General features: G+C 39.0%; 1 protein-coding gene across 3 annotated transcripts in view; it reads left to right on the top strand.

Moving 5' to 3' along the window:
- Positions 1-24,993, top strand: part of GRK3 (G protein-coupled receptor kinase 3) — a 118,620-nt gene that overhangs the window by 49,560 nt on the left and 44,067 nt on the right. For 2 of the 3 annotated variants that reach the window (XM_074321795.1, XM_074321796.1), the window contains exons 3-7: positions 2,168-2,241; positions 12,537-12,638; positions 14,407-14,481; positions 20,294-20,355; positions 24,160-24,211. In XM_074321795.1, coding sequence (XP_074177896.1) covers positions 2,168-2,241; positions 12,537-12,638; positions 14,407-14,481; positions 20,294-20,355; positions 24,160-24,211 — 365 coding nt within the window. The remainder of the gene's footprint in view (positions 1-2,167; positions 2,242-12,536; positions 12,639-14,406; positions 14,482-20,293; positions 20,356-24,159; positions 24,212-24,993) is intronic. The other variant, XM_074321797.1, reaches the window with a different exon arrangement.

Below are 24,993 nucleotides of genomic sequence, written 5' to 3'. Positions count from 1 at the left end.
TGCAACTAGCAACGGCAACTGGACCTGGAGCTGAGCTGCGACCTCCACAACTAAGACTAAAAGAACAACAACTTGAAGCTGAACATAACCCCCCACAACTAAGATTGAAAGGACAACAATTTGACCATTGTTCCCCAATAAAGTCCTGTTCCCCTTCCCCAATAAAAAAAAAAAAAAAACATCTTTAATATGATCAAAATACCTAAGTTCAAATTCTCATCTTAGTTTTCTCTTCCAAAATTAAAAAAAAATACATGAAGCAAAAACAGATATGAAAAAAGATGAACAAATCTACAATTGCAATGGAGATTTCAATAGTCCTCTGTCAATAATGGATAGAATAAATAGACAGACATTCAGTAAGGATTTAGAGGATGGACTTGAACAACCTACCAACCAACTTGGCTTAATTGCTTTTTATTTTGTTCAATGCAACTTTCCAGTCCACCCTATATATGTACTTTTTTCTTTTCCAAAGTGGCCATGAAACACTCACCTAGATGACCACATTTGGGGCCCAAACCAAGTTTCAATAAATTAAAAAGCATTGAAATCATACTGCATACGTTCTCTGACCACACCACAATCAAACAAAACTCAGTATCAGAAAAATACCTGGAAAAGAAATCCAAAACATCTGGAAATTAATCTATTCGTTTCCGAATGGTATGGCTCCAAGAAGAAATGACGGGGGAAATTTGAAATTACTTTAAAATGGGTCATATGGCAATTCTATTCGTAATTCTTTGAGGAACCTCCACACTGCCTTCAATGAAATGAATGAGAACAAAAAGCTAAGCATTGCTTTTATTTAAAATAAAAACATTAATATGCAAATAGGTAGAGATTCGCCTGTTCGGCTGCTCCTACAGGTCTGCTGCTTGCGTTTCCCACTCACTTCATATGTCAGTCTCCCATCAGTTCCTTGAGAAGATGACTGCGGTTGTGTCCCTGTTGTAGGTTTGCACCCAACCCTAGTTGGTCTGGCCTTGCCTACTCAACTGTGTAGTCCTGATACTTTTCTTTTAGTTCCAATGAATGACCGTTTACCGTTTTCAGAGGTCATGTTCTGGAAACTGTGGAGGGTAACTTACGGAGCAGTAGGAGGCCAGTTCAAGTCACATGACTCTCTGGCTGACTTTAATTAAAATCTTGTCAAAGCTGCTTCCTTTGTCTCCGTCCTACCTTGGGAATTCTGGTCTACCTTCTTCCTACATTTTAGACTTTTTGTAACTCCTTCTTCAGTTCCTTTTTGTGACTTCTGTTTCTTCGAGCAGTCCTTTAATTTTTTTGACTTTTGTATTGTTTTTGACTTTTTATAATCTTCTCGTATCTGTACTCTCAGTCTGATGCAGCCTGTCCTACTCAACCTGATTCATTCATTTAGGCTTCACTATGTGTTGGGCATTAAGGTGGGAACGGGGTTTGCAAACAGGTGGGAGACTTACGAAGCAGATAATTAATTGAAGTGTGCTAAGTACTTTGACAAGAGGCATGTTAGAAGAGTTATATAAGCAAACATTCATTCAACAACTATTTGTTGGCCTCTTACTGTGTGCCAGGCACTGTGCAATGGAGGTGGTATTCTAGGTATATACTACTAATTGTTTAAAGGTGAGGCATGGAGTTGTGAAGGAAAGAAAAATGATTTGGGAATGGGTCATCTGCTCTGGCATGAGGTATTTGGGGACGCTGAGGGAGTAAGTGGTGAGAAAAAAGGCTAGAAGGGTTATGCAAGTCTTTCTGTCTTTGTAGGGAGTTTAGTCCTGTTTCTGTGGGCATAGTATTTGTTAGCTCCATGGTGACTCTTATCAACATTTCTATATTACTCGTTTCTCTTATTTCTTTGCTTCTCCTTCTGTTTGCTATAGTGACCAATGGCTCTAAGTGATGGTGACCACTAGCACTGCTTATCACGCATTTTAAAAAAGTGGAGGGGGGGGTTGCCAGTAGAGAAGGAACCCAAGAGCAAGGAGCCAGGTATGTGATACTCTTACTTTACCTGGAGTGTTTCCCTCTAGGGTATCATTAGCCTCCTGAAATCTTGATTTCTTTTTCATGTAGGGGAGGAAGAGGTTGAGGGATAAACACATTACTTTGAAAATACCCTGTGGGGTAAAACTTCAATTTATTACCCACCCTGAAATTTTTTATTCTTTTCCTTTAGGTTTCTTGCTATTTAAAGATTTTTGTTTGAATGAAATTAATGAAGCTGTACCTCAGGTGAAGTTTTATGAAGAGGTAAGAAGTAACTGTTTTACTGATGCTTTTATTTCAAAAGCATATTTAAACTGTACTTTGGAAAATATTAAGACTACTGAGTATCTTACAAATATTTAGAAATTCACTGAAAGTAATTAGTAGGCCAAGATATAATATGTAGTCTATTAGAGATGCTGACAACATCTATAGAAATCATATTTCTAAAGGCTCTGGAATGCCCTGGAAGCAATGAGGAATAGTTGGACTAAAATTCCAGAGAATTGACAATCATTCAGAGGTGCACTGAAGATTACCAGCCATTCTATTTTCTGCAGAAGCTTGCTGATTCTGGAGACATATGCTGGGGCAGAGGGCTACTACTGGGTGAAAGAGAAACTAGCAAAGTTTTCTGGTCACCCATTGCTGGAGTGACATATTGGAGACTTGGTGGGAGAAGGTGGAGGGGAGCCGAAGTGCTGGGCTGAAAGCTTCTGGAAGACACACTGAAATCTCCCACAGCCTTACGGTGCTATATTGAAGTGTAGACATCTGTGGGCAGGAATCTGGAAACAGAACAGGCAAGAGAGGAAATCCCATGGGGAGTGCTCCCTTAACACTGAAGATCTATTGCTACTGATCACCTGGGTCAGCTGTTGATCCCAGGTGTAACAGGTTTGGCCATTGAGACGGCTCCTTCTGGGAGGCTAAAAGCCAGAATAGGTTTCTGGGGCTAGAGTAAAAAATAAAGGGGACGGAGGAGCCCCAAAGGTGTTTAGTCTTTCTCTCAATATATATGCCAAGTTTTGAAGGTGAGTGGGACAGGAGGCAAAAGAGCTATTTTGAAAACCTCTTAAGGGCAGAAGTGATTCCAGTGCTGAGGAGACAAAGATTTCTCACTGAACTCCATTGACACCCATGCCTTAGAAATGGAGCCCTCTGGGGGCAGCCTGAATCCTACAAAAGTGGCAATTCAGACCCAGCCCAGCTCAATCCTTTATTGGGCGATGACCCCCCACACCTGTGTGAACAAGTATAAGGGGGCCCTCGCTGTCTTTTTTGCAGGTAGCAAATAACATATATAGAGAATCTACAATGTTCCATATACAGTAAGAAGCTGTTGGATACCTAAGAGACAAGATCATATGACTTATAAACAAGGCAATAGAAGCAGACCCACAGATGAATCAGATATTGGAGTCGGCTGACAAGTGCTTAGAATAACTAGATAGTATGTTCAAGATAATAGATACAGAAAAAGATGGACAAAATTGATGGAAGGATGTGGAATTTCAGGATAATTAGATTTTCTTATGGAAAGCCAAGTGGACATTCTAGAGCATGAGTACAGTATTTGAAATTAGAATTAATGGCTAGAACCAATAACAGATTAGTTGCAATACAAGACAGGATTAATAAATAGGCAGAGGCAGATCAGTAGGTAATCTCAAACTGAAACACAGTGAAAAAAGAAAATAACAAAGAAATAGATAAGGACATTAAAGGCATTTTGGACATGGTTAAAAGGTGTGACATAGGTAGAATTGGAGTCCTAAATGAGGAAAGAGAGAATGGGGCAGAAGCAATATTTGAAGAGATAATACTAAGAGTTTTACAAAATGATGAAAGACAGCAGCTTACAGATTCAAAAAACTTAGAAAATCCTGAGCAAAATGACTACAAAGGAAACATCTTTGCACATCAATATAAGTCTATGGAAACCTGTGACAAAAAGAAAATCTTAAAAGAAATAAGAGGGTAGAAAAAGACACATTACTTTTAAAGGAGTAATATTGTGACTGACCTGACTCTGAAATTTCAAAAGAAATGATTACAAAAAACAAAAACAAAACACGATGAAATGGCCATCTTTAAATAACTGAAAGAAAAAAATCTGCCAACCTAGAATTCTATTCCCAGCAAAAATTTGCCTCAAAAAATTAAGGTGAAATAAAAATATTTTCAGATAGAAACTGAGGGGATTTGTCAGTAATGGACCTACATTACAGTGAATACTAAAGGGAGCTACCTTAAGTAGAAGAAAATTTTCCCAGGTGGAAATGCAAGAAGGAATGAAGGACATCATAAAGGATAAATATGTAAAATATAAATAGATGTTGACCATGCAAAACGACAATATAATGTTTTTAGAGTTTAAAATGTATGTAAAACACATGACAGTAGCACAAAAAGCAGGAGAGGGGTTAAAAAGTTAAAGTGTGTTAAGATTCTAGAATTATTGGGGGGGAATAGTAAAAGTCATCATTTGCATAGACTTCAAATCAGTGAAGGAGGCACATTGTAATTTCCAAGGTAACTTCCACAAGAATAAAATGTACACATTTAACAAGTTAAAAGAGGGGGAAATGGATTGAAACAACTTTGTATTAATCTGAAAATAAGGCAAAAAGCTAATAAAAGGGGGACATAAAATAGTAGGTGGTGAAATTGAAAACAGTAAGATGGTAGCAATAAATCCATCTGCATAAGTAATTGAATATAAATGGGCTAATTACTCTAAGACTGTTTGTTAGACTCGATAAATAACCAGAATCCTATTATATACTGCTTACAAGTGGCATACTTTAATCCGGAGGGTGGAAGAGGATATATAATACAAACACCAACCAAAGCAAAGCTGGTATAGCAACACTAATATCAGACAAAGGGCACTAATTCTCAAATGCTACTTTGAGGTTGAGAGATTATTCATAGTGATAAAAGGGTCAGTATCATAGTGTGAAATCTGTATGTTACAAATCACATAACGTCAAAATGTATAAAGCAAAAACTGACAGATTTAAAACTGAATCTGTAATCCTAGTGGGAGGCACACACTTCAAGTTTAATAGAACAAACAGGCAAGATATTAGTAAGAATATAGAAGATCTTATTAAAGTCATGAATAAACTTGACCTAGTTGACAGACGAAATGCTGCATCCAGCAAAAATGTACTTTGTATTTTTTAAAGTGCATAAGGATGTTTATCAAAATAGATCCTATGCTGGGCCCTAAAGAAAGCGTCTACAAATCTCAAGGTTGAAATTGTTCAGAGTATGTCTCTGACCACAGTGGAATTGAGCTCAAATTTAATAATACAGTCAACTAAGAAATCCTTAACTGCCTGGAAACAAATACACTTCTAAATAATTTGTGGGTCAAAGAGGAAATTAAAACAAGAATTAGGAAACATTTTTAATTAAACATATTTAAGAAATGACATGTATGTATTTTTATTAGCATGATGTTGTCTTTTACCCTAAAGCATAGCATAATTAGGGCTGATACTAGTAATCTTTGCACAAGTTTGAAAATTGGAGGGATATTTCTTTGTGGTTTATTGATACACGAAAACTTGATATTTTTCTTAATTTTAAAAATCATATTAACGTATTTCCAGGAAGAATGGTCAAATTATGATGTACATTTTGCGTCAAGTAAAAAAAATGAGCTAAATCCAAAAGGATTTTACTCAGTATGAAGTAACTTTATTATTTCAGTCTGAATCATCAGGCATTTTATCTGGGCAGCACAGCTTGATCTGTCAAAAAATTTTTTCTTTCTTGTGTTGTTAAAAGCTTCACCTTTCCAGTTTCAGTATGTACTAAGTCGCCTTGTCAAATACGGAGAAATCTCCTTTAAAGAAAACTGTTGCTAGGTTGAAGCAGATGACCAATCTACCTGGGGCTATTTCGTAAGCCCTTCTTGCCAATAAGGTGGTGACTAGTGCTGATATGTTTCCATTTGACCTTTAAACATTGGAATTTTTCTTTGTTGGCTTGCTCCACAGCTCTACTCGCCTGTCTGCTTGCTTGGTACATGATGGCCCTGGCTTATCAGATTATATCCCAAAGCTCCAGAGCCTCTTGCTCTGTATTCTTTTTACTGAAGATTCTATCCAGCCTTGGGGCTTCCAATACAGTTCTCTAAGTCCGTGCAATCTCTAAGTGTCGAAGTTATCAGTAATTCTTCTCTGACTCCTTGGTTTCATCAGTCTGAGTATTTCTGGTTGTTGTTTCGTCACCGCAATCTCTAGAAAACATTTTTGTCAGGTATCCTGTATATTTTGTACATTCCTATATCTACTTTCCTATATCCCCAAACTTTTAATAGTTACTGTTGCCGGTGCTAAGTGAAAGTCCTAATAGCTTATCCTGACATTCATATATCTTCATATTAGTTATCAGCAACCATTCCCTCCATAGCTTTCACTTCTTTTTGTTACTTTACTTATTATGTCCTTTCCCCAGCCTAGAATGCTGCTTCCCCTTCTCAGCTCGTGGAAAGCCTAGGTCTGGCTCAATTTCTGTGCTCTAACTAAAGTCCATCTGTACATGTTTCTTACTCCTTTGATTCTCACACCATTTGTGGTCTGTCTTGCTCATGTAACACTTACGTATGATTGCTGCTTGTGTGTGCGTTATCAGTCTTTTCACCTTGACCATTATTTAACTCCTCGACAGAAGGCCTAGGTAGGATCTCGGTGCTGCTGTGCCTCTCAGTTGCTGTGGGATGTGGGGCTAGTCATTGAGCAAACTCTGAAGTGCCTGCCTCATTTCAGCCCCGGAGCTTACAAATGCAAACAGCCCGTGGTGCCTGTGCTTGAGGAGCTCCCAGCCCGGGGACTTAATATTTGAGCTTCAGTTACCTCATCTGTGCAATGAGGTTACTGATCATCTCCTCCTACTTGATAGGCTAATCATGAGGCTCAGACAGGGTGCTGGATGGACAGTTGTCTAACCCATAATGTCTGTCATACACTGTTGAGGTACACGAGATGCTGTAACGTAGTGGGTAAGAGTTCCAGCTATGAACTCAGACTGCCTGGCTTTGGATTTGGACTCTAGTAGTTACTGGCTGTTTAAACTCGGGCCAGCAGTCTCGCTTCTCTGCCTGGGTTTCCTCGGCTAAGAATTAGGGGGATGGCAATGCCTGTCTCCTAGTTGTCGTGTGTGAACACAACACAACAGAGCAGCACCTGACGCATAGTTACTGCTCAGTGTGTTGGTTTATACATTTTGTTCCTGTTGGATTTCAAGGCAGCTTATAAAATAATGTGTATTATACCCACGTTATACCTAGATGTAAAAATAAATAATGGAAAACAAAATAAATAGAAGATCAGAAGTCAAGTTTACTACATAGGATTGTCTTCACTCACTCAACTAATATTTATCAAACACCAATGCCGGGGGCATTGTTTGGATGAACAAGATAGACAGAATCCTTGCTGTCATTGAGCTTCTATTTTTGATGAGAGAAACAGACAATAAACAAGTAATAAATAAACAAACAGGAAATATATCAAGAAGTAATAACTGCTATGTAGTGACTCAAAGCCGACTCAAAACACAGGAAATCTCTCAGGATGTGATAACTGTTATGCAGTGACTCAAAACTGCATGTCTTGTGACTTGGGGGCCACTTTAGATTGAAGGTCAAAGACTGACTCTCGGAGGGCGTGGCACTTGAACTGCAGCTTGAATGACAAGGAAGCTAGTCTTTTAAACATGGGGAACAGGGTCAGTGGGAGACCATGCTAGGTTGAAGTCAGAGTTAAGACACAGCCCCTGATGTGGGGGAAAAGAACTTGGTGTGTTTGAGGAACTGAAAGAAGGTCAGCGTGGTGTGTTTAGAATGGATGAGGGGGTGGAGTAGTGTGGGAGAGAAGAGCAAGTAGAAGAGCGAGGCAGGAGACAGCGTTTGGCGGCCAGATAACAAATTTAGATTTTATTCTAAAGCCCATGGAAAATTAAAACGGGAGTGTTAGGTGAATATTCTATAAATGCCAATTAGATCAACTTTACTAATTTTATACATAGTTCTGTCAATTGCTGAGAGAAGGGTGTTCAGGTCTGCAACTCCTGATGTAGAATTGTCAATTTTTTATTGTCAATTTTCTCATATATTTTGAAGCTCTGTTTTTAGATTCATATACATTTATACTTGTTATTTCTTAGTATGAAATGGCCCTCTTTATTGCTGGTAGTATTCTTTGTCTTGAAAAGGACATCACTGGATATTAATATATTCATTATTCACTATTAATATATTCATTATTCACTATTAATATATTCACTGGCTACCTCAGTTTCCTTATGCTTATTGCTTTCATGCTCTATCTTTCCCCATGCACTTTCAATCAGTGTTTTAAATATGTATTTCTTTTAGTCAGATATAAAACTGTCTTGTTCATCCCACCTTCATTTCTGACAATCTCTGCATTTTAGCGGAGTAATCTTAGATACTTTGTTTACCTTTTGTGGGGTTTGCTGAGTTTCTTGAATGTGTAAATTTATATCTTTCACTAACTCTGGTAAAATTTGGACCATTATTTCTTAAAACATATTTTTCCTATCTCAGTCTCTCTTTCCCCTTCTTCTGGGACTCCAATTATATCTATGTGATTTTTGGATATTATCCTAAATATTACTGATGCCCTTTGCAATTTTTCCCCCAAATATTTTTTTCTTTCTGTTGTTCAGATTAGGTCATTTCTATGGATCTGTCTTCAGATTCATTGACTCCTTCCTTTGGCGTCTCTAGTCTGCTATTATGTTCATCCGTTGAATTTTTAATTGAAGCTATTGTGCTTTTTTTAGTTCTAAAATTTTCATTTGGTTCTTTACGTAGTTAATATTCTTCTGCTATTTTCTTTTTTTTTTATTCATTACATGCGTATTTTCTGTTATGTCTTGAGTATAATAATAAGAGCTGCATGAAATCCTTGTCTGATAATTCCAATGGCAGAGTCATGTTGGACTGATCTTCAGTTATGGTCTCTTCTCTTGCATTTGGGCCACATTTTCCCGTTTTCTTCATGTGTAGAATAATTTCAGATTGTAACTTGTACATTGTGATTAATATATTATTGATATTCTAAACTCTGTTTGCTTCTCCAAAGGGTATGGGTTGATTGTGCTAGCAGTGAACTTGGCTCACTCAAACTTCAAGCTCTGTCTTCTCACACAGTGGTAGCCGCTGAAGCTTGTTTATTTCTTTCTAGCCTTAGCTGGACTGCTTTGTGTCAGCCACGCTCACAGGTCCTTATGGGGCCCAACGGAGATTTTGACAGAGTTTATACACAGAATTTTGGAGCTCCCCCTCTGGCTCTTTATGTTCAGGAATATGCTCTCTTACTTTCCAGCTTCTGTTTGATGCCCCTGCTCTGTTATCTGTGTCCTGTTGGTCACCCCAGTTCTCCCGTGTAGTTGCGTATTATATATGTCCCAAATTTACTTGTTTCTTTTTCCTCAGGAGGATTGTTCTGTTAGCAATTGGTTGGCTATTACCTGAAGCAGAGCCTGGGTTTGTGACGTATTTTGAGTATGAAGCTACCATGATTGGCTGATAGATTGCATATTGGGGTAGTGGGAGGGGGTGTGAGCAAAAAAGCAGAATCAATCAATGATGATTATTTTTTTTTGGTTTAAGCAACTTGGCTTATGGTTTTACTCATTTTTGTGAGAAAGAAGACTCAGGGGAAGAACATTTTGGGCTGGGGTAGAGAGGCTGTAGAAATGTCAAACAGGTAGTTAGATACTTAGGATTTGGAGCACCAGGGGGAGAAGTGAGCCCTAGAGGTCCAGACTTACAGTGGAATTCAATTGCTATTTGGAACTGTGGGACTGAATAACTTAACCTAAGGAGGAAATAGCAGGTGAAAAAGGGGTGCCCTAGCACCATTGCTCCGAGGTGCTTCAGTATTTAGAAACAAGCAGAGGAGAAAGAACTACCAAGGGAGACTGAGGGAGAGGAGCCAGGGGCAAACCTCTGTAGAGTAGAGATCACAGAAGTCAGGAAAGAAAGCTGCAAAGGAGACAGGACTGGCAACTGAGTTGGATGCTGCTGAGAAGCCAGTGAAGCTAGCACAGAAGAGAGACCTTTGATTGGGCATGGTGGAGGCCATCAGTGATGGCATAGACCATCCCGCTGGAATGGTAGTGGGACAAACCAACGGGGGGTGAGAAAGCTGTGGACCAAAAGCGCTTACTCTTAGGGTTCTCAGTCTTTCAGCTGCATGTGCACAGGGAGCTTTGTAAAGCAGAAGGGGTCTACATGACCAGGGAATGTGTATCGCTGATGAGGACACTTGTGTTCTGCCGCAGGGGAGACTTTTCACCTTGAACTCAAGCCTCTGCCTGGTCAGGTTACCAGGACAACCTGACCGCCAGAATTAGAGGTGGCATGTTTTCTGTGTATGCTACAATAAGGACATCCTGTCTCGAGCTAATGGGTAGTTGACTGCATGTTCTTTAATTAGTGGTCTTATTGATAATGGAAAGCAAATTTTGAATTATAGCCACAGACACTTGAGGCTCTTACTTTGCCTACTGACTGTTGTTTGCTGTTGTTCAAGTTGGAGTTCAAGAGGCGCAAGGCTCTTAATAAAACCAGTATTGTGGTTCAGAGTATGATTTGCCCAAGAAACTAGCATTTTCTGTATAGCCAGATTATTACAGGTCCTGAAAAACTTCCATAGAATCAGCGTTTTTGAATCAGGTGTCAACCTGCATTATAGGGTCCCTGAAACATAGACTTATGTTTCATTATACTTGTTTTCAAGGATAACAGTTCCATGGAGGCTCAGTAGTCCTTGCATTTGTTCACATGTTTAGGCAGAAACACTGGCCTTTGGTTCACCAACAGTCTGTCTGTTTTACCCTAGCATTCTGGCGTTACCCTCTGGACCTGCCTAAACGAAACAACAATAGAAGTCAACCAGGCCCAAATCCTGTGTTTTCCGGCTCTCCTTCGGATTTTGGTGGCCGGCACTGGCCTTGCAGCATTCTGGCCTGCTGGTTGAGCTCTTTAGGCTTATTCTCCTGAGTTAATTGAGGGTGCTTAAGCCCAGGTGCTCTGGTTATGCCGACATTGTTAGATTGCTCCCTCTTTAAAACAGTCATTTCCTCTTGGATGAGGTACCAGCCTATCCCTGTCTGCCCGCTTTCTGTCCGTTTTTGTCTGTTCCAAGAAGACTATTCTAAGCCCTGGCAGTTGCAGACTTGTGACTCGCAGCCATCTCAGTGTAACACGGGTGATATGTCAGGGCAGTTAAAATGATTCTGGTCATTTCTCAGTATGTGACCCAGCCAGCTCTCATATGCGACTTTCCACACTCCTCTCCCTGCCGTTTCTTTCTCAGAAATTCTGACGGGATTTACCGATTTTGGTTTCAAAACTGTCAACCCCAGGCTGTAAAGGAAAACAGTAACTTTTATTTCTCTTCAGTTTACACTCTCTCCCATGGGACTCGTTAGCCCCACCTTGTATCATACAAAATAAAGAGCGTTTAGGTACTATGCAAGTCAGTAGGACAACTGACTACCTGTTCGAAACATTTTTCCCCCCTAAGATAAGTCATACGTAATAATTAGTCATTACATTGAAGATCTTTGCTACAGTCTTCCTCCTAGCTCCATATTTCATCTGTGTTTGCATTCTCTTTTTGTCTTTTGGATTAAAAGTATTTCTGTAAATAAACAAAAACACTTCTCTGATCTAGGAGCTTCCGTTATCAGGTTAGAATGATGGGGCCATTTCTACACAAAGCAAATATTTATAAAGAAGATTTTTTGATTGTGCCCATCTTAACACCAGTCATGTTACCTTCCCTAAGTTAGCAAAATATTCTATTTGAAGTAAACTTTCTGTTAATACTTTTCCAGTGCAGGTGAGGTTCCAGCCTGAAAAACCAGTATTTTTATCTATGGGTTAATGCCTTTCCAAAATATTTAGTTGGTTTTAAAACAAAATCTCTTTGCAGGTCTCCTGACAATGTATTTTTTTTCCTCCTGTTGGTTTTGTAACCATGTAGGTTGAGTGAGAACGATCCCCATCATAACTCTTAGAACTGAATTACAGCCAAATTTAAATTATTTGTGCTTTGGAAAGGAGAATTGGCAAGGATGAATGGTCCATGGCTGATCTAGTGTAAGATAATTGTAACCATGGCAGTATTTGTTTCCTAAAATATTGTGTTTCTAAATTTAAGTGATGAGGATCGTCATAGGAAAAAATCCATTTGTATGTTTCATATTGAATTTAAATTATTCCAACTTCATTATTACAAATTAGAAGTAGTTGTTTCCTGTGGAATGGCCGGTTCCATTAATTTGCATGATCGTGTGTGGAAGTGGCGTCTGCCAAGGCTAATAACATATTTTAATTAATTAAGTTTCTAGGAAGACATACCAAACAATAACTTTTTTTTTAATTTTTATTTATGTATTTTTAAAAGGTCTTTGTTAAACTATAGCTAACGTACGATATTATATTAGTTTCAGGTGTACACCATAGTTACGCAACATTTAACAATAACTTTTAAATTATCTAGATAAAAGAATATGAAAAGATTGATAATGAGAAAGATCGCCTTTCTAGAAGTCGACAAATTTATGATACGTATATCATGAAAGAGCTGCTATCTTGTTCTCACGTGAGTATTTGTTTTTGTTCTGTTACTTTAGTATAGTTATATTTGGGCAACCTTCCGTGTTTCCAGAACAAAAGTAAAACAGGTGGAAGGTATTTAAAAATGAAACAATACTCATCCAGAATGGAGCCCATTTCTCCCGTTTTGTCATTTGTTTCCTGATCATTCTGATACAATATCTGTTGCTCCGTATGCTCTTGGTATATTTCCAAAAGCAGATACTGTCGCTGCAAAAACTGGTAAAAGAAAGTAGCTAATTCAGAACAATGGAAGAAAGAGCCAGCTTCAATTTAGACTTTCTCAAGGAACTTAAGCTTTATTGTTTTAATTTAGCTATACTTTAACAATTATCAGATATTGATAAATACAAACCTTAAGTGGTTTCTTTTTAAATTAATATGGAAGATTGTAATTATTATGTTGTGTTCGTTAATTGTTAAATAATGGTTGAAATATATATTTCTTTCTTGTAAATAGAGAAACAGTTCAATTTGGTCATTAGAATAAACTAGGTTCCTAGGAAATCACCAGGAGTAGGTGGAATAACTAGTAATAAAAATTTACCATGTAATCTCTACATTAAGACTGTTTTCCAAAAGAATAGCCTAACAGTCCTGGCCTGCTGTGTCCAGTACAGTAGCCACTAGCCACATGAGGCTGTTTAAATTCATTAAAATCAGAGGGAATTTAAAATTTAATTCCCGACTTCTTCATGCACCACATTTCAAGTGCTCAGCAGCCACCTGTAGCTTAGTGGCTCCTGTGTCAGGTAGCTCAGACACACAACGTTTCTGTCAGAAAGTTCGGTGGGACGGCATTGGCCACGATAACAGTGTGTTTTAGTGTATTTAGTGTCCTGTATTTATTGTGTTTGCAGTTCTTACTGATATTTGAATCACTGGGGTGGCTGAAGACGACACCTCTTGTAGCATAATTGCGTTACTGTTCTTTGGACCCACCACCTACCTTGCAGTAGAAAGAATTTCTGAGCTGGAGCTCATCCTCGGTGCCCCGTGCCTTGCTGGGGAGCCGTTGAACCTTGGAAAATGCCAGATGTTTACTGCGAAAGCCTCTGTAAACTTAGTTTCCAGAGCAATGTAGAGGGTTTTAGCAGTGCAATGTGCTTTTTAGACTTTTCTTCTTCTCTTGCATTATGGAAGGAGACGTAATTTGAAGTTTTGGGGGAGGAGAGAATTTGTAATTCTTGTCAGCGTAGATTCTATTCTTTTAGAACCAGTTCCCCCTCTATTGTGGTTATAGCAGGATTTTCCTTAAGCTAGAACCTTTGACCACCCTGGTTTAGCTCTATAATCCTGGCATTTAATTCTTAGGTGTGTTTTCATGCATCTGTTTTTCTCTTATGTAGAAATTTTAATTTTGTAGAAATTTTACATTTTTAGGACCCCGTTAATCAGCTATTCGAGGGATGTATGCAATAAGTAAGGTGATGATAAGATTCTTTACTTTTTTTTTTTAATCACAGTAATCTTGAACTCTTGTGGGATAAGATATGTCAGTCAGCTACCCCCCACGCTCATCAGCCCTCTAAGAATGTGTCTGTAAGAACTCTGGAAGCTCAGAGGAATAAGCATTTGTTCAGCTTGCCCACAAATATCCAACAGATTTTTAAAGAATGCTTGTTAATATAATTACCACAGATTACTGTTTAGTAATTGTTGTGTTAAATGATACGTCGTGATATTGTACAACATACAGAGGTTTGTGATGTTTTATAATTGTTGAAAAAAGTATTGCTTTTGATTTTTAAAAGCCATTCTCGAAGCAGACGGTAGAACACGTGCAAAGTCATCTATCCAAGAATCAAGCAACATCAACCCTTTTTCAGGTAAGAGAAGATTATTTCCAAATAAATATATAGAATTTGCTTAACAGTTGGACTTGGTGGCATTGTCTTTGCAGGGGTGTAGGTTCTAGAGAACTCCATCAATGGAAGACTGTTCTCTGGAAGTTCATCTGGAACAACTGAAGTTTAGTATTGTCTGTCATCTCGTTGAAATGTGCTCTTATACCAACATCGTTCATAATTTCTTTCCCGAAAAAGTTCACTAGCGCTTTCTAGTAACATTATTTTCGATAAACCAATGAAGACAAAACATCGGAGGACAAAGCCTTTCCCCTTTTGGCATCCTAGGCCCCCGTGATAGGTGGGGAACGTCCCAAGGTTTCTTTTGTGGCGGTAGCGGTGTTGATTCTCCCGGTGATCAACACCCAGATGACACAGGTTCGTTTTCAAGAATCAAGAGCGAATGTTCGGAGGAACTGGATTTTACCTTGGCTCCTTGGGTCTTGAGCACAACACGGCCAATGCATTGAAATTACAAGGCTTGGAAAACTCAGTCAACAATGAAGGGGCCTGTGTGTTTGCTGCTCTTTTGATGTACTGGGTTCTCCTCTTTCCAAAGCCCTTTCCATCCTATGTGTTTTCTGTAGAGGTAGCAACTTGCAAGGACATGGTAAAATTTTCAAATGGATAAGATACTTTTTTATGTTTATGAATGATAAGAAACATGAAAAAAATGCCATTGAGTAATGTTGTGATTTTCATAAATGAAAGAGTTAATTTATCCTTTTTTGGATGACTCTGTCACTTACAGAGAGACAAGCTGATTTATATGTTGGTGCCTCACGATAGGATTTATGTATGCAAAGTGAATTTGATTATTTTACATAGCGGAAATACTCATTTGTCTCTTAGAACATTTGGATACAGGAACAAATTGAGTGTTACTTTCCTGCCAAAATCATTAGATGGACTTTTCTTAAACTGTAGGACCTTTCTGTGTAGTCTAGTTGGTTAAAAGCTGGCTCTGAAATTCATTGAGCTGGGCTTAGAGACCTGGGCAAGCTACTGCACCTTCCCTAAGTCCAGTTTTCTTACCTGCGAGGTGGAGGTGACAGTGGGCTCTCCCTTAGAAGGGGTCCCGAGGACTCAATGAGAAAGGTACATGTGAGTTGCTTTGCACTGGGCCGACTATCACATGCTCCATAAATGTCAGCTGTCATCAAATATCTGACATTCAAAAGTGTACTGTGAATGTCTGCATTTTTGTTGTCTCCATGATACTTTAGTGTCAGAATTTCAGCTTTCAGTTGACTTTGACATGGTTCATAGATAGTCTTATTGTTAGTTACATTTAACATTGCTAAATTATACCTCACAACATGAATTTTACCATTCTGATTTTAGCTTTTCTCGAAGAAGCATAAATAACATTAAAAAAGAGTTCCAGGTGAGACGCATACAAAGACCACCAAAATTCTTTTCATGCCTTCAAAGAACACCCATTTTAAAACTACTACTTAGTATAGCTTATAAAAATCCTTTCCTGATTTGTTCATTAAAAAAAAAAAATGAAAATAATGCCCTGGGAAATATATATAGAATGGATGGTGTTCTTATTTCAAAGGTAAAGGAAATACTCATTGTTACATTGGTTAAAATGAAGAGCATATTAGTGTAATTCAGTGTAACATGTGCCATCAGAGCATATTGATAAAAGTATAGTTAGAAGTTACACGTTTGGATGTCCCGTGTATAGAGGGACATTAAAGTTGGTTGACATTCTTTGAGTTGAAATTATTTTCCCCCAGCTTTACTGAAGTATAATTGACAAATAAAAATTGCATATAGTTTAAGGTGCACAGCTTAACGCTATACATACACATTGTGATGTGATTACCACAATCCAGCTCGTTAACAATTCCATCCCCTCACGTAGTTACATTTTTGTGAGTGTGGTGAGAACACTGAAGATCAACTCTCTTAGCAGATTTCAAGGAGGCAATACAGTGTCATTAACTGTAGCCAGAACTGTGCATCCTGTGTAAAGGAAGCTTTGTACTCTTGACCAACGTCTCCCCATTTCTGCCACCTGCCAGCCCCCGGGGAACCACCATTCAGCCACCTGCTTTTATGAGTTTCACTTTTTTAGATTCCATGTGTAAGTGAGATGACAGTATTTGTCTTTCTGTGTCTGGCTTATTTCACTTAGCATAGTGTCCTTCAGGCTCATCCGTGTTACCACAAATGGCAGGATTTCCCTCTTTTTAAAGATTGAATAATATTCCTCTGTGTGTGTGTGTGTGTGTGTGTGTGTGTGTGTCCATCCCACATTTTCTTTATTCCTTCTTCCATCATCGGACACTTGGGTAGTTTCCAGGTCTTGACTATTGTGAATAATTCTGAAGTGAACATGGGAGTACAGCTCTCTCTTTGACGTACCAATTTCATTTCTTTTGGATATATACCCAGAAGTGGGATTGCTGGATGATGCGGTAGTTCTATTTTTAAGTGTTTGCGAAGTCTCATCGTGTTTTCCATAGTGGCTGCCCCAGTGTATGTTCCCAACAACAGTGTACATGGGTTCCCTTTGTTCCCACATCCTCTTATCACTTCTCTCCTGTCTGTCTAATAATAGCCATCCTGACAGGTGTGAATTGGCATCTCATTGTGGTTTTGATTTGCATTTCCTTGATGATTAGTGATGTTGAGCACCTTGGTATGTCTTCTTTTGAAAAATGTCTGTTCAGGGTCTTAGCCCATTTTTAAATCAATTTATTTGTTTTGGTGTTGTTGTTGTTTGTTTTGTTATTACGTTGACTTTCTTTACTTTCTTTTTTTTTAACTTTCATTTATTTTAAGTGTGTTTTTGCAGGACCCATCAGATCCAACTCAAGTAGTTGTTTCAATCTAGTTGTGGAGGGCGCAGCTCACAGTGGCCAGTGTGGGGATCAAACCGGCAACATTGTTGTTAAGAGCTCTAACCAACTGAGCTAACCAGCCACCCGTATGTTGAGTTTCTTATATCTTTGGATATTAACCCCTTCTCATATATGTGGTTTGCAAATATTTTCTCCCATTCTATAGGTTGCTTTTTTACTCTGTTGGTTGTTTCTTTGACTGTGCAGAAGCTTTTTAGTTTGATGCAATTCACTTGTCTATTTTTGCTTTTGCTGCCTAAGCCATTAGTGTCATAAACAAAAAATCATTGCCCAGGCCAATGTCAAGAAGCCTTTCCCCCTGTGTTTTCTTCTAGTAGCTGTACGGTTTCAGGTCTTATGTTTAAGTCTTTAATTCATCTTGAGTGGATTTTGTGTATGGTGTGAGATAAGGATTCAGTTTCATTTAGCATCTAGACGTCCAGTTTTACTAACACAATTTATTGAAGAGACTTTCCTTTCCCCATGTGTATTCTTGACACCCTTGTCAAAGCTCAGTTGACCATAGATACGTGGATTTATTTCTGGACGCTCTTTGTGCTCCGTTGGTCTGTAATGTCTGTCTTTATGTCAGTACCATCCTATTTTGATTACTGTCGTTTTATAATATATTTTGAAATCAGGAAGTATGATGCCTGAGTTGAAATTTCCTACCCAAGAAAAGAAGGAGTGTAACAAAAATGCTCTGAAAGTAAATACACAATGTTTTTTTATTGAATTCTTTTTTGTTTGCAAAATTGACTTAGAAGTAAGTAATTGTATAGGCCTATTTTGGCAGCAAGGGTAGGGAGGAGTCCTGACTTGTGCTAGGCTCTGTGCTTGCTCTCAACATTCTTAGTCTTATTAAATTCTCACAGTAGCCTTGAAAATTAGGTACGACCATCCCATTTTACAGATTAAGAGAGGTGAAGTAGTTTGCTCATGATGCCACTGTTGAACTCTGGCTTTTGCACTGTTTTCCTGGAATATTTTGTGATTCTTTCTGATGCAAATAGCAATGGATATATGATATTTAGTCAAGAATTCCTAGTGACCTTTGTCTTTTATTTTATTAGCAGAAAGTGTGGGATGTTTGATAAAATATGAAAAACTATTAGTGAACATAATAGTTTTTATAAATAGAAAATCTGTGATACATAAATTTAGCCTATTCATAGATTTTTGAACAGTTGCTCTGCAATCTTCTGATGTCTTTTGAACCTCTTGAGACGGGTGGCCTTCAGGCTTTTGCATCTAGAGAACTTGGCTAAGATTGTCTGTGTCATCGTAGAATCACAGGATTTCAGAGTTGGGAAGAGCTTCAGCGAGAGAGAGTTCAGCTTCTTTTACCAGGAAGGAACAACGTCCATTTGGTTTTAGTGACCAGTGCCAGTGTCCTTCCCACGACAGCAGTACCCCTGGGAGGGGTAGAGGCTGGCTGAGCCCCGAGTCTGTTTTCTGCTGCAGGAAGTGAGGCTCCCAGAAGAGCTGTGGTTGTCTCACTACCTGTTTGGTTACTGTGGCTTCTGCAGACTTCCTGGTCTCATCACTTGCCTCGGACACTTTCTGATCTACTCCTCGTTTCTTGCAAATTTTCAGAACGATGTGAGAACGCACAGAAAACCCTCAATTTGCATCATTCAATGTGGGGTATCAAGATATTTTCCAAAACGATCTAATTGACTCTGTACTGAACTGTGAAATGTTGACATTTGATAGTTATAGTTTTTATTTAAAGTTCATCACATGGAAAATTAAAGTTGTGCCGTTTACTCAGTACTGTGCAGAGCGGCGTGGAATTGAGGTAGATTGTTCTCAGGGTAAGTGCCCTGCAGAAGCGAATCAGGAGCCCTGGCCTTAACCTTGTCTCGGCATGAATTGCTTTCAAGTTTGTTCTCCAAAATGTGTCACGATCCACAGAAAATAATGGCAGTATTTATATTGTAAGTAAATACAGTTAAGGTGCTACATTTTATTAAAATAATGATTGAAGTATACAAATTTCCTATTGTTATTGTTCTTGAAAAACACAAAACTATAGAAAAAATACATCTGCTTTCCTGAACTTCCTTCCTGGAACACTGAGCTCATGGAGTAAAGTCAAACGCCACAGTCAGTGGCATGGAAGTATCATTTAACTATAGATGAACGTCACAGCGAAGATGTGAAGCCCGGCTTAGCCGTGAATTTGCTCAGAGACTTTGGGAATGTACCTGCCACAGCCCCATAACCTCTTGGGTACCAAATAAGGATTGGGATTAATTTCCCCTCACACCCCACCCCATGGTTACCTTTAGCTGTATGATTCCAAGAGGGAGAAAGTCAATAAGGAAAATACCTAATTTTAAAAACTTTACCCGTGGGTCCCTTGGTTTCAGTCTTTAAAACTCAATAATAATGCTGATCATTTATAATAACCATAATTAATTAATAGTGATTATATAATTATAGTCATTTACAGGATGTGCTGCATAACGTACAGGGCCTAGTACAAAATGAAAATGTGGGGCCTCTTGTTCAGAAATTGTTGAGAACTTCACGATGGTGACAGGGCACTAATGCAGCCCTGTGCCCTCTGAGCATAAGCCCTGTGGGACCTCCCAGGGCGCACACCCACTGACCCACGGTGACTCTTGTCATTTAAGAGGTGTCTGTGACCTGCAGTGCGCCGTGCTGAGCAGTGGGGACATAACGGCCAGCAGGACGGGGTGGCCTTGCCGTCGTGCAACGTGCCATCATGTGGGGTAGATCAGTGTTACCTAAATGGTGGTGAGGAATCCGTTAGTGAAAGTCGGACAGGTGCTGAGAAGGGCACGTACAAGATGCCGCGGGAGTGCGTACTTGGGAACCTCACCTTGTCCAAGTCCCATCGGTGTGTGTTTGTCCCTGTCATATGTCCCTGTTTATGCAGTGTGCAATTCCTTTTCCTTCCTTTCCAGCCATACATAGAAGAAATCTGTGAAAGTCTTCGCGGAGACATTTTTCAGAAATTTATGGAAAGGTATGAAACTTTATGTATGTAAACACAACCTTCTTTTATGGAGATACATTTGACATATAACATATTAGAATGTAAATATGATATGATATGATATAAAATCTTGTACCTCATTTAACTCAATAAGTGCTATCCTTAAAATATGTGTTAATTTATTCATTCCCCAAGTATTTATTGACCAGGTACCATGTGCCAGGCTTTGTGTTAGGCTCTCTCCCTGATACTCTGCATTATAATTTAGGACTTGCATATCTTAACATCCCTTTGACCTTTAGTTCCTTAGCTTCAAAATGATCTAAAATTTAAATAGATGAGGGAACCTTAATTTTAAAAGTATCTTATTGGGACACCTTTGCAAATGCAAAGCACAACTCTATAATTTATCTATTAATAATTCATTTGTTTGGACTTTGAAATCATGTCCCCCAAAGTGGGACAAGCCCGTGTCCAATTCTTTATGTAGTAGAATTTAAGGGTATAGGCTAATACATGTCTGTGGTCACATATATCATTCATATATGTAATAAATATGTCCCTTTGGGTTACTCACACTGTTGAGTGCGTTTGTCATAGAAGATGCTGAAATGTTTCAGTGATGCCCGTGATAGTGTTGAGCTCATCTGCCCTTCAGGCCCCTAGCAGTCCGTATTTGAGTATTCGTCACTGTTAGAATCAGCCTTTCTAAAACCAAATCTGCATACACTGGCTGCTTTGCCCCATAAACTGGGCTGAGTTCTAGACAGTGGACATGGTGATGCTGTCTCATTGCCCAAGCCGCCTGCAGCTGTTCCCTAATTGCCCTTTAAGAACAAATGCTGCTTCATTAGTTTTTTTCTCTGCATGTTCACAGAACTAAAGTAATTTAGGGGAAAAAAAAAAAAAAAAACGTTGTGTTGTGGTTCTACCAGAGTTCAAGAGATAATTTTATCCTGGAGTGGAGTCAATATTTTGGGAAACTAACATGCGTCCCAGTGATGATATTTTTCTGAGGAGCAGCAGAAACTTGGCCAAAAAGCCGTGGAATCGAGGCTGGGATGCTGGCTCTAGGCTGACTCCATGGCTGTTGGTTCTAAAATCCGACCTTTCCCACCACAGGGTCAACCTAGCTTTTATGATCCTTGGGGGAGAGGGGAGAAATGGGGACCACAATTTAAATTGGAGAAGAAGTTCAACCTGCATGGCCCGTTGTCTCCTTCTGAGTGAGCCATTCACTGTCATTGTCACAGGAAATACAAGGGAAGCTGTTTGCATTTTAGGCAAGCTCACACGCTGGATTTCGGGAAACACACCATTTTACGTAAATGAATTATTTTTAAAGTCAATTTGTTTGTTTTTATACCTTTTTGGGTTCTTTTTGTGTTAATACACTCTCACATTAGACTTTAAGAAATCCATTGTCAAACCAAGAGTTTTGAGCTTGGGTTTTGAAAAGCGTGGGACAGCCCGGAAATAGAACCCTGTGGCCTTCAGTGTCCTCGGGACTGGCCACACTCTCAGGGCCTCACGGTTAAGCCATGGCTGGGTGGCCACAGGCAGTGTGATGACAACGGGAAGTCATCAGCTGTGCAAAGCCTCATCTCTGCCTCCTGACGCGGAGGAGGGATGCAGGGCTAAGTGCCAGGTAGCGCTCAGTCCAGGAGGCAGGCTTTCCCTCTTCTCCGTGAGGTTTCTGAGCCACGTTCAGGCAGTTAACTTCAACTGCTCCGCAGTCTAAAGCCCGAGTCAGGGATTGGAGTTAAAAACCCTCTTCCTCACCCTCACTGTACCCCAGTCATTTCTGTTCCTTTTGACTTCTGACCCGCCCTCTGAGATCCTTGTAATTCGCCTGCAAGGGCTCTGGCTGTCTGAGCCCACTGTCCTTGGGCTCTACTCTGTTCTCTGCCACGGTTTCTCTTCTCCCAAGAAGCGCCTATTCTAGTAAGTAGGTAGCGACTAGGAATAGTGCTCAGGGAACCCCCATGGGCACACGACTGAGCCTGGGCGCCCAGGGGCCATCTCTGCTGCCTAAAGAACTTGTTACAACACACCCATATGTAATGGACAAAATGTGTATTTTGAGGGTATTCTTTTTGGGGGCAGGGGGGTGTCGTATTTGGGGACAGGGTAGAGCATGGGTGTTTGTTCTAGACTCTTCTCTTGACCATTGGGACACTTCTCTCTCCCTGGCTGTTAATCCTCCCCAGCTAGTGTGCTAATTTGTAAAATGTGCTAAATCACCACCCTCTGTTGCCAGCTCTGAACTTCAGACTGTGAGAAAAGAGAATCTGAGTTAGCCCAACACACTACGCAAATTTCACAAACCAGTCATGAATATACGAGTATAAATGTAGAGTACATCTCAATGTGGTTTTGCCTTCTGTGCTCACCATGCTTAAAAGAAAGAACAACGAAACGAAAAACTGTTTGAAATAACTATCAGAAACTCTCAAAATGTAATTTTATTTTACCAGCCTCAGAAATGTTAGGAGGATCAATGAAACACTCCTTAAAGGCCATTGTAGATCGATTGATAAAAGATGCTATGTAATTACAAAGAGTTCTGCTTTTGATTTCCAATTTGATTATTAGCCTCTGAAATATTTTTAAAAGCTTCTTAGAAGGCATATTAAATGAAACCCCCAGGGGAACTGGGATATTTGGATGCCTTAAGACAGTGTATTATAATGCTGCTAATACGTATGACTTGCACTTCGTAAGAACTCTCTCCTTTCCATCCTTTCTTTCTTTTTCTTCTTCATTCATTTATTCTTTCAAAGAACCCTGAATACTGTGCTCGTGTGTGAGAAATCCTGCCGGGGCCTTAGATGAAAGCTAACAGTCACCGAGAATGTTCTTTGCTTTGAAGAACTATGCATTCAATGTAGAACGCATTTTTTTTTTAATTTTAAAACAAAACACCTTATAGATACATTTTTATTAAATAGATATGGGGTAGATATTTTCATTACTTCATGGATGAAAAAAGCATTCATCAAGCCGTTGAGTAAATTGTGGGAGCACTTCCCCGCAGTATGACTTACGGCATCTTCTGATTCTAGTTGGAAGGTTCTCCTCCTACACTGTTTGTGTCTCTGAGAGGCGATACTTGGCCTGGGTTCAAATCCTACTCCCCCCGTTCTCTCACTGTGTGACCGTGGGCAAGCCTTGGTCTTCTCGGCTGTCAAATGGGGATCGTCATAGTACCTGTGCATGGAGTTGGTGGGAGGTGTAAACGAGCCTCTAGAGCCTGGCACATCGGAGTGTTTGCTACTCTTATAATTAGTTTTAAACATTAATTTTTTTTTGTCATTGAGAGCTTCACTGTCCAGTGTTATAGCCGCTAGCCACGTGTAGCTATTGAACAGTTGCGATACGACTAGTCTGAATTAAGATGAGCTGTAAGTGCAGAATACACACTGGGTTTCAACGACTTGATATAAAAACAAGAATGTGGAATTTCTCGTAATTAATCTTATACTGATTGCACATTGACATGATAATTTTGATATGATACATTGGGGTTAAATAAAATATATTATTAAAATTGAATTACACATATGGCTCATATTATTCTGCTGTCAGACAGCGCTGATTCCCATAAAGACATTACCGTAATGACAGTTAAAGGAAAAACATGAAGTTTTTCAGTTGAATCATAAAGCCACGAATACCGATGAATGCTTTGTGAAAAAAATGTTAAAAAAAACTTACTCTATTTGAGAAGCAGCGCAGCTGTAATGCAGTTCCAGTTTATCTTGTAATATTGTTTTTTAAATCCAGTTAATTTGATATTTAACTTTCCAGTAATTATTGATATTCTTTTTTTAGTGACAAGTTCACTAGATTTTGTCAGTGGAAAAACGTAGAATTAAATATCCATGTAAGTATCATGCTTTTCTTTCTTTCCTTCTTCCTTTCTTTAAATAAAAACTTCCTCTGGCTTAACGTCGTGAGAAAATGCTTGTACTCCCAAGGGTGACACATTGGCGAAACAGATGTGCTTCTTACAGCTTTATGTACGAAGAAGTCGTCCTCCCATATTTAGCTGTAAACAAGTTGAATGTTAATTCTCTTTTTTCATATTCCTATAAGAATGTGTTTATTTATTTAAGAAAGGATATTTTAAGCAGTAATTGACCCTTTAACAGAAATAGTAAAAATACAAATCTGTATAATGTAATTCCCATAGGCCCTTTCTTATCTTTCACCATCCTGGCAAAGTTCCTTTTCTTTTCCTATTTTTAAGTATAATCATGTAATAAAAACGATGACATCTTTTCCTAAACCAAAGTTTCATCTTCTTCTTTTATTTTGAGAATGCTAAAAGCCATCCTCAAATACTGGCGACTTTCTAACATGTATTTCCCTAGCATTCCATCTTCTTTCAACTTTCAGTGTCAGTAATCATTGCTTCACTTTTAGAATGCACGTTTGTTTGTACAGTCTCTCTTACCTTCTCCTCTACGTCCTCCCTTCACATAGGTTTGCATTTGGGACAGAGAAATTATCAACTGGATTTTTTTTTTTTTTTGAGTTCTTTAACTTGAATGGTACTATTGGAAAAGGAGTTGGGGTATTTTTGGTTCTTATTTTGTTTTTGTTTTTGTTTTTTAACTTCCCATTTGATTCACACTTACTGGCAGGGTTTAGAAGCAAGAGGCA

The sequence above is a fragment of the Rhinolophus sinicus genome, linkage group LG16 (assembly GCF_036562045.2).
Source record: "Rhinolophus sinicus isolate RSC01 linkage group LG16, ASM3656204v1, whole genome shotgun sequence".
NCBI classification, from domain to species: Eukaryota; Metazoa; Chordata; class Mammalia; order Chiroptera; family Rhinolophidae; genus Rhinolophus; species Rhinolophus sinicus.
Note: the sequence above shows the minus strand (reverse complement) of the source record. Positions and strands in the feature narration are given on the sequence as shown.